The sequence below is a fragment of the Chanos chanos genome, chromosome 1, assembly GCF_902362185.1.
Source record: "Chanos chanos chromosome 1, fChaCha1.1, whole genome shotgun sequence".
Lineage (NCBI taxonomy): Eukaryota > Metazoa > Chordata > Actinopteri > Gonorynchiformes > Chanidae > Chanos > Chanos chanos.
Genome location: NC_044495.1, coordinates 24,412,720 through 24,428,041, shown reverse-complemented (window position 1 = coordinate 24,428,041; position 15,322 = coordinate 24,412,720). Strand labels below are relative to the sequence as shown.

At 37.0% G+C, this 15,322-nt stretch overlaps 1 protein-coding gene across 1 annotated transcript; it reads right to left on the bottom strand.

Moving 5' to 3' along the window:
- Positions 1-874: 874 nt before the first annotated feature.
- slc26a3.2 (solute carrier family 26 member 3, tandem duplicate 2) lies at positions 875-7,125 on the bottom strand. Its single transcript, XM_030776182.1, has 18 exons — positions 6,995-7,125; positions 6,364-6,503; positions 6,092-6,202; positions 5,752-5,912; positions 5,481-5,645; positions 4,958-5,110; positions 4,637-4,719; positions 4,387-4,534; positions 4,119-4,232; positions 3,840-3,917; positions 3,410-3,505; positions 3,016-3,122; positions 2,808-2,877; positions 2,605-2,697; positions 2,139-2,234; positions 1,518-1,745; positions 1,199-1,253; positions 875-1,032 (listed from the first exon to the last, which is right to left on the bottom strand). Exons 1-18 carry the CDS (start codon positions 7,123-7,125, stop codon positions 875-877), a joined length of 2,187 nt encoding a protein of 728 aa, XP_030632042.1.
- Positions 7,126-15,322: the final 8,197 nt, after the last annotated feature.

Genomic DNA, 15,322 nt, shown 5'->3' with positions numbered 1-15,322 from the left:
ATCACTGACACTTCTTGCTAGACAAATATTGGCAAATAAAAATATAGATGAATAAGATAAGTGCAGACTTCACAGTTTTGCTTGGCAACATTTAATTAACATATATAAAGACTACAAAAAAGACTACAAAATTTGTCATGACTCTTCTTCAGCTTGTATAATCAGCTTTAACAAAAAGTTCCTCTGAATGTAAGATGAAATAAAAAATGAATACCTATATACCTATATACCATTTTGTTTTCTTTAAGATTTTATGCACCTAAAATGCATATATTTTCACCACAGATTTTAAATTAAATTTACAAAGTCGATTTTATATACATTGCCAGCTGGATGGCAGTTGACCACAGAATATTTAGGTTAATCTTGTTCTCTGCTCTTTGATGACTGTAAACAGTGCAGATTGTTGTTGGGGAGATAAAGGTCTTAAAACTTGGTTTCGGGCTCTTTGACCTGTAGAAGAAAACACGACATTCTATGCAAATGCCAAAACTGGAGCAAATGACGTAAGTGACCAATTTGATTTGACTCATAGCTGCTGACAGGATATGGCTTTATGGACCTCCTGATCAGTCAGAAATCTTTTTGAGGAAACCTAATGCAATGCATCCTGTACTCACTTGCTTATCTCGGTTGCGCAAGTTCTGGTAACCGTCCATGTCATTAGACTGAGAGTCAGGGATATTGTTGAAAATCTGTAAGCCAATATTGATCTATGATTAACCTTTTTAAGAACAGTTGTGTGACAACCATCTGTTTTGACATATGCTTTTAAAACTGTTAAACACGTTGTGTTCTTGTAGTTCCAAAAACAGAGCAAAGTAAAAAAGTGATCATTTTTTTATATATTCATGTGTGTGCTGTGTGTTAAAAACTAAAGGCTATATATTACCTTTTCACTCAAAATCTTTCTTTCTTGTGGATGTTTCTCGAGTATATACAGCATTGCATCATGGAGTGTAAGGAAGAAAATGGATGACTTGATCTCATCGTCAAAGAATTTACAGCTATGCAGTTTCTCAATGATGTATGCTGAAAAGAAAATGACAAAGATGAAAAAAATGAGTAGTAATTGATTATTATTATTTATCTTTCGTGTTGTGCTGTGACTGCCTAACATTTCACAAGACAATGGTGATAATACAGGTATGGTTCTGTATATAGAATGTTTCATTAATGTGAAATAGTGTGAACTCACGATCACAAGCAACAATGTAGATCTCAACGTCAACCCGGATAAACTCTTTCAAAGCCTATAAGTGAAAATATTGAACAGTACATTGAGTTCTGAATGCACATGAATCATGTGTGATATCAATGACAGAGCTATATCCATGCCTCCACCAAATCAAACTGGAACACTCTTTGGTCAGACTGAACAACGTAATCAGCTTAGGGCAGGGCAGTGGAAAGGCAGTCAAGGCACTGTGATGGCAGTCACTTTCCTTGTTGGGTTTATGAGCTCCAGTCTCCGCTATTAAGTGTAGTGGGTCAACTAATCACTGGTGAAGTCTTACCGTTTTCAGTCCCTTGAGAGCAGAGATGTCAAGGAAGGACACGGCAGCAAAGTCCAAGATCAAGCTGTGAATGTCCACTCTGGGTACAACAATGTTGGCAGGAAGCTCTGTTCTCCAGTTCACCTGGACAGGAAGATCTGAGAAGTCTGTGGGCTTGTCCAGGTCCTCCATGTTACTCTCATCTTCAGACTCTTCAATAGGGACAGAGCCTGTGAGCTGTAGTCCTTTCTGCAGAGGGATCAGCAAGGTTTGGCAAATTATAAAGAATAAAACAGCTCCATTATTGAGAAATGAAAGCTTATAAATGCTGCAGATCCAGTCAGATTTTATACATAGCTCATTATATATTTCTGAGCAGTGAGCAGTGAGATGCAGCATATGCATTTCGCTACCACTAGTGAGCACACACACATTAGAGCAGCGACACATACTATGAGCAGTGGGGACCAACTCCAGGTTATTTTGCCAGTGCCTTGGTCAAGATCACTGACAGGAGTACTAATCCTTGCATGCATGTCTTTGTGGTGGGAGGAAACCAGAGCCCCCGGAGGAAACCTATGCAAACACACAGAAAGGACCTGTGCTAACAGTGCTAACCACTGAACCACCGTGAAGACTTACTGTTGTTACTGACAGTTCCCCTTTCTTCAGTAGTTTCCTAATCTTCCTCAGTGCCTTGTTTCTCTTCCTCAGTACTCTCAAAGGGTTGAAACCAGCCTGTAAAGCATTACACAAGGGAGTTTTAGTAAAACTGGTGTGTTTTCATGACCAGTTTGGCATTAAAATAGTTGTTTAATGCAGTTTTTGTCTATACATATGCACGCTAAGACTTTGTACATTACTTAAAACTGCAGAATTCTGTGACATATAAGGAAATAATAGCAAAAGCAGTGTCGCATTTTTGCATTTTTTCATTTCTAAAGAGCTATGGCTGGTCTTCTGCAATAGTAGCTTAGCTACTTCTCCATATCTCGATATGTAAAATTTAAAGGTCATGAGATGAGATTTGGCAAGAGCAGGTAATTATTGAAGCAAGATTTCAAATAAGAGATCGGTGAAGTGCATAAAAATAAGGCAATACACGTACAGCTTCCACTAGTTTTCGTTTGAAAAAGTCAATGTTGGCAAAGAAGATGGGAGATGGAATTCTGAAAATCTTCACTCCCTCTGGTTCATATATCTGTGGAGGATTAGAAAACAGTGACATCATTGGACAAATGTCAGCAAATACAATCATTTATGGTGTAGTATACTGTATGTATGACTAAGATGTGTCTTGGATTGGTTTACCTGAACATAATCCTTCCGATCTCTATAAATATCAGTTCCCTTTATATTTGCAAGGACACTGCAACGTGGGCTAGAAGAGTAAAGAGATAATGTTGCATCACCAGCAGGATATCTCCATTACATAAAAATAAAACCTTATGACAGGCAATCAAAGACTAAACATACAATATATGGTTATTTTGTATACTGTTCATCTCGCCATTCTTACAATTGAGTTCTGAAGACCACACCAAGAAGCTCCACCCCAAGGCCTACAGCAAGTCCCAGATCAAGGCCAAGGAAGATAGATGCCACAAAGGTAATCACCCAGATAACCTGATGGAGAGGGATGGATCTCAGTCGTATAGACTGCACAGAAACTAACAGACGATCTAAATGTTCTGCGACTGGAGGTCAACTGTAATGTCCCACTGTCAGAACAATACTATTTCAAAGGGAAACAAGCTTTAGACATATGACTACAATATGTTGTATTTCTTTGTTTATGAGATGCAGGCCAGTGGCTTGAAAAGGCTTGACTTTGACTGATGCTGTGGTGATATCTCTTTGACAACAAATTTCATGTGCGGATTATGGGAGGATGAAGAGGTATAAACACTTACACAGTCAGGCCGATCCCTCCTCCAAAGGTAAAGCACCTCACGCACTTGCATCAACATCCCCTTAAGGTTGATAATGACCACGGCACCCAACACGGACTGAAATACACGTGCACATACACACCATGTGATTATCAGTGTGATATATAACTAGTCCTGAGATAACTACACAAAGCTCTTTCATTCACATGTACTGATATAGGCAATGACTCACTGCTGTGGTAGTATGTGGTAGGATTTATTCAGAAACAGTTTTGAAGTATGATGGTTTACTGGAAGCCCATAATCTTGTTAAGGTTTGACTATTCTGATGTACAGCATTTGAGTGTGAAATACCTATGGTATATATCACTGATCCCTAGGACTGTAATAATAAAATTCTGAAACAGTGACTTTGGAAACAGAAATAATCAAATGAACATCTGACGCTTACCTTTGGTAGCGGGTCCAGCAAGAACCCAATCCCAAAAATTACAATCAACACTATGACTGCAGAGAGTAAACCAGCAACCTGGAAAAAAATAATAAAAATCATCAGAAAGTAAGCTAGGATTGTTTAAAGTATGTTTACTCTCACTCCCTTTCATTTGCCCCTTTTCAACTTTTTCACCTGAATTATGATATGCAATCTCTTAGAGTATTCAGTGTCAGTATTACAGGGAGCCATTTTCCAGGTTGTAAAGTGAATGTGAATATTTATTTTTGACCTCACCTGGGTTTTTCCTCCCGTGCTTTCCTGCACTGCACTCCTTGAGAGAGCTGTGCTTGATGCCAGGGATTTAAAGGCTCCTCCAAAGATATTGCTAATACCGAAAGCAATGAGCTCCTGCAATTATTCAATATCACAGTTAATTCATCAGTAATGCTTGTGCAATTATTTTTAGGACCTCATTCTCCTATTAGTAGATACATATTTGTTCCCCACTGGTATATCTTTCTATGTGACGAATAAGTGTACCATCAGACACAGTTTAGCTCACCTGGTTTCCATCTATCAGATAATCATGTTTGACAGAGTAAACTTTAGCCACAGAGAAAGCCACAGCGAATCCCACGATGGCCATGGGGAAAGCATCTACTGCGCTCTGCTGAAAGATTTGCAGATTGGGAGCCATTGGAGCATCAAAACTAAGGGAAGAGAGCAGATTAGCGTATTTTCTCTTTGCTGCGAATGTATTCAGGCTTCTGCAATGATACGGTTGTGTGATAAATGGATAAAAAGTTGCTAACCTATCTGGTATTATTCCCACAACGTCCACTCCATGATTGTCTCGGAAGTTGAATGCATAAGACACTCCACAAGCTATGACAGTCTGTAAGAGGGATGACATAGAGCAACGCCATGTTTAATTTTCTGAGAAATTACCACACTTTTATGATGGTATAATATAAAGGCAAAGTTCTTTTGTGACATAAGTTGATTTATGGAGGAGAACCTCATATTATTAAATAATAAGTGCCTGTAATTATTAACACTGCCTTCCTTCACAGATTAATGAGATTCAGAGTGAATAAGCATTGTCCACTGTACAAGGTGTCTGCTATACTTACCATGATTACTTCAATAGGAATGGGCACTGGCAGTTTGGACTTAAACCGTTCATTGATCTCCTTCACTATGAACACCACAACCATTACCACCAGGGATGTGACCAAGTCATGGATGTTTGTGGAGGTGATCTGGCTGAATATCGACTCCAATGTCTGCGATTGAAAGGCAACAAATAAATAAAATAAAAAATAAAAATAAAAATCTGGGCTTTGATACACGCAAGAACTAATGTTGATTTTATTATACTATTGTTGACGTTACTCAAGTGAAAACATATAACGTCATTCTCTGTTATGACAGGAGGCTTTCCCCATAAAATAAAGCTTAAAATTAAGCTATGAGATAATGCAATAGGAATGAATGAATTGGAAAACTGACAAACTTCCCTGGAAGAAAGAAGGGGAAACAAATTTGGCCTCTATAATGTAAGCTTTAACTTCTAAAGTTAAAGCAGCATATGTTTTCACACCCAACCACATGCTGTCTTGTTTAAAGTAATGATTTTCAAAATGTCAGACTTACATATATGATAGAAAGTGGTCCACTGAAACCTGGGACTTGTAGTCCTAATACAAACTTGAGCTGAGACACAAGAATGTGAACTGCTGCTGCTGTGGTGAATCCAGATACCAGCGTATCTGACAGGTAGATGACTATGAAACCCACCTGCAGTAGGCCCATACCCAGCTAAGAAAGAGAAGGGCAGGGCTTTAGATTAAACATTTATCATTTAATTAATAAAAAGTTTAATTTATGTTGGCAAGAGAGTCCTTAAACATTATGAGTGATTTACCTGAAACAAGCCCATGAGAAATGTGAGTGAGGCAGATACAATGACTCTCTGTTCATCTCTTGTCAGTCCCTCAAATCCAGTGATATTTGCAGGAGGACCATCATCAGGCACCAGTCTGGTCACCACTGCTCCCACCATCAGACTCAGTACAGGAAAAGCCCCTGCACAGCACAAACAGAAAATACCCACATTTACAGTCACCACTAGCAATAGAGACAGGGATTATCTGTATTAAAACAGTTTTGTTAAATGCACACACACGCACACACACACACACACACACTTGCACGCACACACACACACACATACATGTTGATAGGGGTCTTATAACAGAACTCACCCACTGAAATGTGTCTAGAAGTTCCAAAGACAAAGTAGATGACGACAGGGAAGAAGGCAGCATATAATCCGTACCAAGGAGGGATCGATGCCAGGAGGCTGTAGGCCAGACCTGGGGTCAGGCAAAAGTTGTTTAAATTAAAAATATATACTTAATTATACACGTAATTTAGCATTACAGTTTTCTTCTTATGGAAATGTGTGACTAAGATGTGCTGTTATCTGATCTTGTAATTTTGGATGACTTTTTTAAGGATTTTTTTTGGAGTGTACCTTGCAGAACAGCCACTAGTCCAGTGCTGACTCCAGACACAATGTCACCGAGCAACCAATCTTTGAATTTGTAAATTTTCATCCATCCAATAATGGGCAACAGAGAGACCACTGCGTTCTTGGCACGTTTCGAGTCACACCTAAATCAGTGGAGATACATGAACATGCAAAAAACATTAACAGGCACAGGTGCACACACACACACAAACGCATACACACACACACACACACACACACACACACACACGCATTAGAGAAATTCAGTTTCTCTCTTTTTTGTTACATGTTATAAAATCACTCACTGTTCATTCACTCACTAAAATAACTCACTGTTTTCACACTGCTACATCATGTACATGAGTCGTAGTATGAACTCGGATATCAAGGCACATTCTGAACCTCATCTCTCAGATAAGTTTATGTATTTATTGCTGTCACAGAAGCTGAAGAACCTGAAGTATACAGCAATGTTACATGGTACTGTAAGTTTAAGCTCAGATAAATTTAAGTCATCTGGACACATGGTCTAGGCAAACAGACAGAGATGACCACTTACAGACAACCTGTCTGTCTCTCAATATTCCCTGCTCAATAACACACAACAAAGGATGGAAGGTGTTGCAGCTCTTACGTGAAGTATTGTTTGACATGGTCTGAGAGGCCCTTGCGTTGCCTGCAGACTTTCTCATGTTCTTCTGAGAAGGTTTCCTCTGAGTACAGTGGCCTGGAAACCACATATGGTATTCTGGATGTGCTCACCATCCTTCGACCGTTTTTTGGGCTGATGTTTGAACCCCTGAGAGATCCTAAGACCCATCAATCACGTTTAAGTCAAGTTTTATCCCTCATATCCTTTGAACATCGTTTAACAAAGGGAACCACGTAATCAGAGCACAGTACAACAAAGATCCAGTCCAGTTTCTGGGAAGCCTAACAACATTAGGCGTAATAATATTGCCTGTAGCATCCTCCAGACATAGGAGGAGCATTTGTGTTGGCTTAAGTCTTCTCTCCATACACACGTTTGTCAGCAATTGTGCATTCAACATATAATTCATCTTACGCCATTTAATGTGTTATTAGTTTGCTGTCTTGCAAAACTGCAGAATGGGAATGCTAGGTATGGTATATTGGAAACATTACAACATAAGCCAGTTTCTCCTTAAGTAGACAATGAAAAAGTCATACATGTATGAAAAACATTTATACTTTAAACTATATTAAATACAGTTTCAAAAAGATCACAGCATTTCATTCCTGATGCAGATGATATAGTTAAGATAAACAGACCTTACCTCAGTTGCAGTCTTAGTTCCTTGAGATAAGCCCTCTCACACTATCTTAGATCTCCTCCTCGTGCTGTCCAGTTGTGCTCTCTTCTGAACAAAGAGGTAATCTGAGCTCTTGCAACATGTTTCTGACAATAAATGGTGTTCAGAGACTTATCACATCTGTAATTATTAACAGCAATTATGATACTTCCTTCACTCAGGGTGTCTTAGCTCCGTGTATCCTTGACCATTGTGCTTGGAGATAAACAGCTGGAATAATGCCCGGCACTTAATAATGATTTGCCATATCTTTCATTTTATCCTTGTACTACAGTGACATAACTTATCTAATGTATAAAAAGTAAAATAAATATACAAACACTGACAGTCTCACTCAACAACTGTATACTTCAAATTAGTGTCAATTTTGACTAATTAAAACATTCACAGAATGTGTATTTTCATCATAAGTATGTGAATTTAAAGATTCCCATCTGCCCTAAGACTTGGGATGGTTGTAATGCTGAATGTGATTTAATAACATTTTATAAAAATATTTGATATATTAAAATCATTCACAGGACATCTAAGTACTATTACATTTTAACCACAATAACATATAATTATATTATAATATCAGTATAATGATCTAATAAATGAATCAATACATTGAAGAAATGAATGAGCTGTCATATATAACTCATATATACTCAGTGATAATAGCATTTATTGAATACTTGAACAAAAAAATTATTGTTATTTTTGTAATTTTGTGTAACAACTTTATAATTAGAGACTTTTCTGTCCTTTCTGGCATATTAAAGCTGGGGGCTGCATTTTGGTCATTTTGCTAACGAGGGTGACGGCATCCCTCCTTCATCCCCCTACAAATCACCTATTGTATGTATATGTGTTTCATGTAGATTCCTTAAGAACAAATGATCATATTATCAAACAAAATGGTTTCATCTCCTAATAACAATTCATTCACTTGTTGATGTAGTCCGCTGTTGTTTACTACAAAGTATATTTTTATTGACATTGGAGTGCTATCTATATGGCTTATCGTCAGTGCACAACTGGTATATTATTTCTATGCTTCAACCTTGTATGGTTTAAAAAAAGAGAGTTTCTCTCATTCTCAAAAACCGCACATTTTTTCTCAAACACCCAACCCCCATCGCTATGTTTATCTGGCTTTTTTTTTTTTTTTAACAGATTACTTACAAACACAAATTCAATGAACACATATAGCTCTCACAAAATTCTCAAAGAGTCAACACAGTGAATTACTGTAAGTTTAATTTTTGAAAACTCATACAGTTGAGTTCAATATCCAAAAGTTGTCATAGTGGTTTGACTTAGAAAAAAGAAATAAGTGGGCATAACTAATTGGGGCTGTAAAGTTTTACAGTGTACAGTTTATGAAAAACATCACTGAATATTGTGTTCCTTTTAAATAAACCTGCACGAATTTCCATTGAGTTTCACAACAGTTTTGTTTACAATAACACAGTGTTAAAGAAGGGCACTCTTTGATTAAGTAGTGAGAGACTGTAGTTTTCCAGAGCATTTGTTTTGATCATTTACAACGTAATGATGCCTGGTGTCCTGTCATCATATATGTATAAATACTCACCATTATCAGTGAGCTATTTTCAGCCTCGACTTTTATTTCCTCCCAGAGTGGAAATTTTACAGACTCCGACAGGTTTAAATTTGGCCTACGATTACAGTCTGGTGTGTCTATTTGATAAATGACTTTGTTTTTTTTTTATTTGTGTTTTTAGTGCCCCAAACATATTCTTTTAAACTACATTTAATCTCAACTCATTTAATCAATTAACTTCATTCACCCCAAACGCACCCAAACGCATGTAGCTTAAGTCTCAAGCAGCTTGGTATTCTGAATTATGCTAAAATTCTGAATTTAGTGAAATACAATACCCAAAAAGAACAGCTTTAAGTTTCTGGCAGACAAATGTTCATTACTTCATTTGATGCCAGTGCATGGAAGGTAATATAAATGCATGGGTGAAAGATGGACATAATGCTCATACTGTAGGTCTGTTGAGTAGCATGGTTTTGCTTCTGTCAAAATTCACATGAAATTAACTCAGTCTAGACCGGACTCTTCTGCATCTGCAGGACTGTATACTGTAACAGGACTGAATACCAATCTCACTCTTCATAACTGTGATTTAGTCCAATTTTATATCATGCATATGCCAGATAATAAGAGTTGTGCTCTTTGGCATTTTTCAGTTTCATGCTCCATCCATTAGAGACTGCTATTTTGCCTTTCTCAGGCTTCATTTTTACAAGAAGACCTTACAGATGTTAATTCGTTAAAACAAGGCAGTACAATTAGAAGCACTAATTGCTACAACCAGGCAGTACAATTAGAAGCACTAATGGTTCAGGTTGGGGTTTGAGACACAGCAGAAATCTAACTGCAACTTGTCACACAACCATTTTAGTGATGTTGCACATGATTCTGAACTGTAAAGGTCATGACTTAAAAGACTAACACTGGTATTTTTCCAAATGTCAGCATTTCAAACCTTCTCATGATAAAAGGTTGCATTAAAAAAAAAAGAAATTCAGATGGATACTTTAATGTAGTATTTTCATGCCAAATGATACCTGTAAGACCCTGATCAGTTATTTTTGGAGGTGGAACAGTACTAAAAGTCAACATTTATAATCTTAATGATCGTAATCTTCTCAAGATAATATCTTTGTACAGAGCCAGTCCACTCTCACCATTCTAATCTTTTTTGTTCTATCTGATTGTTTCTTCTCAAAGTCCAGTGGCAAGTTTCAGATGACATGGGTGTTTGATATAGGGGTTTTGATGTGGGAGATATTGGCTCTGGTGTAATAAGGGCATGCAAAACAACAATTGAAGTCTCTCTGATCTGAAAGACAAGGTGAGTCATTATCACCGTGTACTATTATTTACACTAATAAAACTGATTAAACTATGAGGCAGCCAAGGTTAAAAGCCATAAACTCACCCTAACTACTAATGACTTGTAGAACCACTTTGTATGTAATTTATTGTGATATTCCACTCAGTAGCATTAGTGATTTGGATTGGAAATTTTAATTTTATTCTGACTCTGGTGGTGTGCTGCAACACATACAAGCAAAGTTAGCACAAAGTTCACATTAGCATATAAGCTAAACATCTACCGATAAAGTATGCATTTAACATGTATTTAATATTTATGTGCAATGGATATTTGAGAGTCTACCGTAAAGAATGAAAGCTGCTAAAATGAAACATTCTCTGATATTCAAGTGTTCCCTTGGCCATGATGTTTGACATTATTTTGTTGAAACGCTGTTTTGAAAACTTGCTGTTTGTCCCTAGCACTCTCTTGTTGGATTAGATGGGCTACACCAGCCTGGAGAACAAATGTTAAACTTGTCCCAAGGAATATGGTTAGATTTATAAATTTGGCATAAGCAGAGCAAAAATTTACTATGCAAAGCTCATAGTACTCTACACCCCCAGAAATTCTAGGCCCTATGACAGAATATACTAAACTTATGATAATAATAATAATAGTGTTCTGTGAGGGCCACCTGTCAGTGCTGGGCCCTTGGAATTGACCTAATATCCCTTGTTGTTACTTTTACTGTTTATCATTTGTTACTACATGGTAGCAGTACTCCCAATTTCTGTGCTCAAAATTGATCTCCATTGCATTCATGCAAAGAGTTCCAAATGTTGCTCTCCAAAAGAAAAATAATCATTGTTGCATATTTTCAGCAAGGGAGTAAATCAACATATTTGCTTTTCCCTGGTGTGGTCTTTAAAATGTGGATAGCTATGTGAGAATTTAAACGGACTTAAGTTCAATACCAATGCTTATTAAGATGACAGAATAGCAGTAAATGCTTTATACTTTCTGCCAAAAAAGACCTTCAGTAGTCTCGAAGACTCTTCGGGAGTTGTGCTTAATATTGTAAAAATACAGGATTTGGCATTTAAAGGGTTTTTTTTTTAACATATTTCAGATTGTAGAATGACCCTACCATTTCTGAGTAGAGATGGTTAAGTGCACAACTTTTTAAAACATTTTTCAAGCACTTTTATACTGCTTGTGCATTACTAAGAGAACTTATTTTGTGTACTCATCGTCTTACTGAGGTTAAGGTTCTTTTTTAAAATATTGTACTTCTGACTCCATAAAATACTGTGTCTCATTTAAGGCATATTTCCTATGTCACATTTTTGTTTGATATATTTTCGCAAGTCAAAAGGACGACATATTTTAAAGAAATGTACATAAGTGAAACAGTAAGTTCTCAAAAAAGAGAATTACTTGATTGAAGTAACAGTATTGCAAAAATACATTTATGTAAGTATATATACCAGTTATGTCAAACTTGAACATTTATTTTCTGAACCTTGGCAGTGATGGGAGTAGTTCACAGAACATCGGACAAGTAAGATGCTGAAATCTTTCACTCCCATGTGAAGCTGCATGAATGCATTAAGCTGACTGACTTCTCGCTCTGAAAAAATGTGCAGGCTGAAGGAGTACAGTGGCAATGGCTGGAGAAAGATGTGCTATAGTCATGGTGAAACTTTTAAATGCGTAGACTTTAAACTCTGAGCAATTACAGGCTTGGTTGTTGCCAGCGCAGAATATTAGCCTAGCAGATAAGATACTGAATGAAAAAGCTGAACAGTATCACACGGATTATAATGTGTATGTTAGTTGATGTCAATCATTAGTGCAATAACATCATTAAGAACCCTCTGATCATTTCTAAGGTCAGAACCTTCTGGTCTTATCTTCACATGACACAACCACACTCAGGTGAATGAACAAGTCACTAAATGATCACAGTGAGAACATTATGATTTCCAGGAAGATTTTAGTCTGTCACAATCCTTTATGAGTGAGACAGATTCAGTGTATGTTTTACAAGTCCACTGCCAGTGTGTTTAGGCATGATTAAACTTCAATGTTTAGTGACAGTATGAGGTTCCCTCCCTAGTAAACCCTGTCCATGTTGTAAATTATTCTTTGGAACGATATTAAGGCTTGTGTTTTAATCCAGAGGAAAATACAATAGTTTGAGTTTACCTTGTGTGGAGGACCAGCTGCAGGACTGATTGTGCATGGTAGTCGGGAGAGAATGTGTATGTGCTGTTGTGGTCATCGTGATAAATGTTGTCAGTTTCCATGAAGTTCAGAAAGTTTAAAGAGCAAATCAAACAAGTGAACTCTCTGAATAACAAACTGAGGAATGTTAGTCGAAAAGGAACAAGTAATTTATTGTTCGTGTCTGACAGTTGACTGGGAGTCAAGCAACTGGCTCCACTCCCTCACAGAGTCAGGTAAACTGGCTTCTCTCATTCAAAGAGTCAAGTAAACTGGATTCATTATATTGTCGAGTTCAAAAACTTGTCAGACACTCCAGACTGACAAACTGGTCCTTTGGGCACTTGTGAGACATATCAGGTGTCTTAGTGTTCACAGACACATGCTGATTTTTTTTTTTTTTTTCAGCATCAGTGATACAAAGAATGTGGATAAGACATGAAATCTTTTTGATGTTGATTTCAGATTTTATCAACAGATTTAAATTTGAACAAAAATGTTATTTATCTGCCTGCTGTGAAAAAATAAATGTTAAGAAAAGTTGTGAAATGAAGAAATATATGTTGGTTAAACATAACTGTTGTGTCAAAAAAGAAAAATGAGCTTCATCAATTATTGCATAATTTTGATCATTCCACTTTAAAAGTTGCATAAAGTGAACGAGTACAGCTGTGCTCAAGCAACTTTTAAATTTGCACAAAAATAATTATATTGGCCGAGCAAAAGAGGGAGCATGCGTAAAGGGCACTTCCGGGCTCCTAGAAATTCCCGCGAGATCTTTTACCTGTCCCGTCTAGAGTTATCCGACGTTAAGTGAAATGAATGGTGAGTCCCTTAAAATACAGTTGGGCTACAACTTAGTCAACAAATTTAAAGTTTAGAATAGTATTTTTTCAGTATCCATAACGATTTGTAGTGCTTATCAGTTATCTGGCATTCCACTCACTTGCAACTCGCATATAACATTACAGTTCGTGTGCATTAGGATTGCTAGCAATAACTCGCGTATTGAACTGCGAAGCTACAACGGTTTGCAGCAATGTCTATATTACCAGTTGCTCATACATTTTAAATTTCTTGATGGCTGATATTTTCAAGTGCGGCATTCAGATGTTTTTCGGGCTGCACGATGTACTGAATCGTGAAATGAGCGATTACTCAGTCATCTGCCACTACGAACGTAGTAAAATGCTAAATTCAGGTGATATCACAGTATGAACTTGAGTAGATAGCATTCTAGTGATTAGATAGGCTACAGCTCCTGCAGTGCCATTTTTTAATCGCCCTGCCCTTCGCAGATGTTTCTGACAGACTTGTTTGAATTTTTGGTTGTTGAACTGGATTTTTAATGATTGAGCTTTTAACATAAAGGATGTGTTAGCTTTATGGTGTATAAGTTAATTGCTTTCAAATTATACTGTAAGGAAGCATTTATTTTTATCTAAAGCAAAGACATTTCATTTTCAAGTAAAGCTGTGGCACCTTTTGACTGTGAAGTGAAATCAGTAAGTATTGTTAGCTGAATGTCATGAGCAGTATCAGAGTTCTCATGTACGCTTTTTTTTTTGCAGTTCAAACCAGTTTGCACTAGGTGACATTATTGTATAGTTTGTTGCTAAAATGCACGTATTGTATATTTTGTTTATATACATAATGTTACTAAAGTGCACTTAAGCCTCTAGCATGCACATTGTATTGTACTTTGTGTATTCTGTTTTGAAATGTTCTGTTGTACACAGAACTTCTTTTAGTGCAGTTTAAAGCAGGTGCTGTAATACTGATGTATGTAAAATATACATACAGAATTTGCTAAGTGCACTTAAGCTTTTGCAGTGTATTGTGCATTATATCTCTTGTATACTGTTTTGCACTGTTCTGTTGTATACAGTATACTTTTGTGCAGTTCTACACAGTATGCTCTAAAGCTACATACTGAAAAATGCCTGCATATCTTCACTTAAAATTCACTTAACATTTACCATACATTGTGCACTGTATGTGATTTTGACTGTAAAATGGAGAATTTGTACCGAGGTCAACTTTGAGGTATTGGTTTTGTAATTATGTAAACTAAACAAAAATAGCTGATCCAATTCAAAATATAATATTGGACCAATTACCCCTATTTGGTCAACATTTTGAGTTTCAATCCGCTTGCATCTTCAGTTCACTGTTACACATTGCTTGAAGTAGACATCTTTTTCTGACGTGTTGTAAAAACGCTCAGTTCAAAAATAGAGCATTGTATCCTTTTGAAATTTTTGGTGAAACTGAACAGAACGACTACTGAATCTTTTTGTATGTTAACTGAAGTTTATGGGGAAGAATGCATGTCACGTGTACATGTGTTCGAGTGACATAAGATTTTGTGAAGGTCGAGAGGATGGTGAACTTTGTGGATGCCTGTAACTGCCCGATTTTGGGAACTACCTGAATTTGGCGGAAGCATGAAAGTCCGGAAGTCCGGTCTGCAATACGCATGCACAGTATCCAAAGCATACATGCAAAGCATGCGCATACTATATGACATCTTCCAGCAATTCCAGATCTGTACTGCTCACG

Bases quoted from the DNA above. Each gene is read 5' to 3' on its own strand.
- slc26a3.2 (XM_030776182.1), bottom strand. From the start codon at position 7,125: ATGGTGAGCACATCCAGAATACCATATGTGGTTTCCAGGCCACTGTAC. The intron at 6,203-6,363 runs GTACACTCCAAA...GCCTGACCCCAG, and splicing joins ACTAGTGGCTGTTCTGCAAG to GTCTGGCCTACAGCCTCCTG. The intron at 5,646-5,751 runs GTAAATCACTCA...TCTCTTTCTTAG, and splicing joins TTCTCATGGGCTTGTTTCAG to CTGGGTATGGGCCTACTGCA.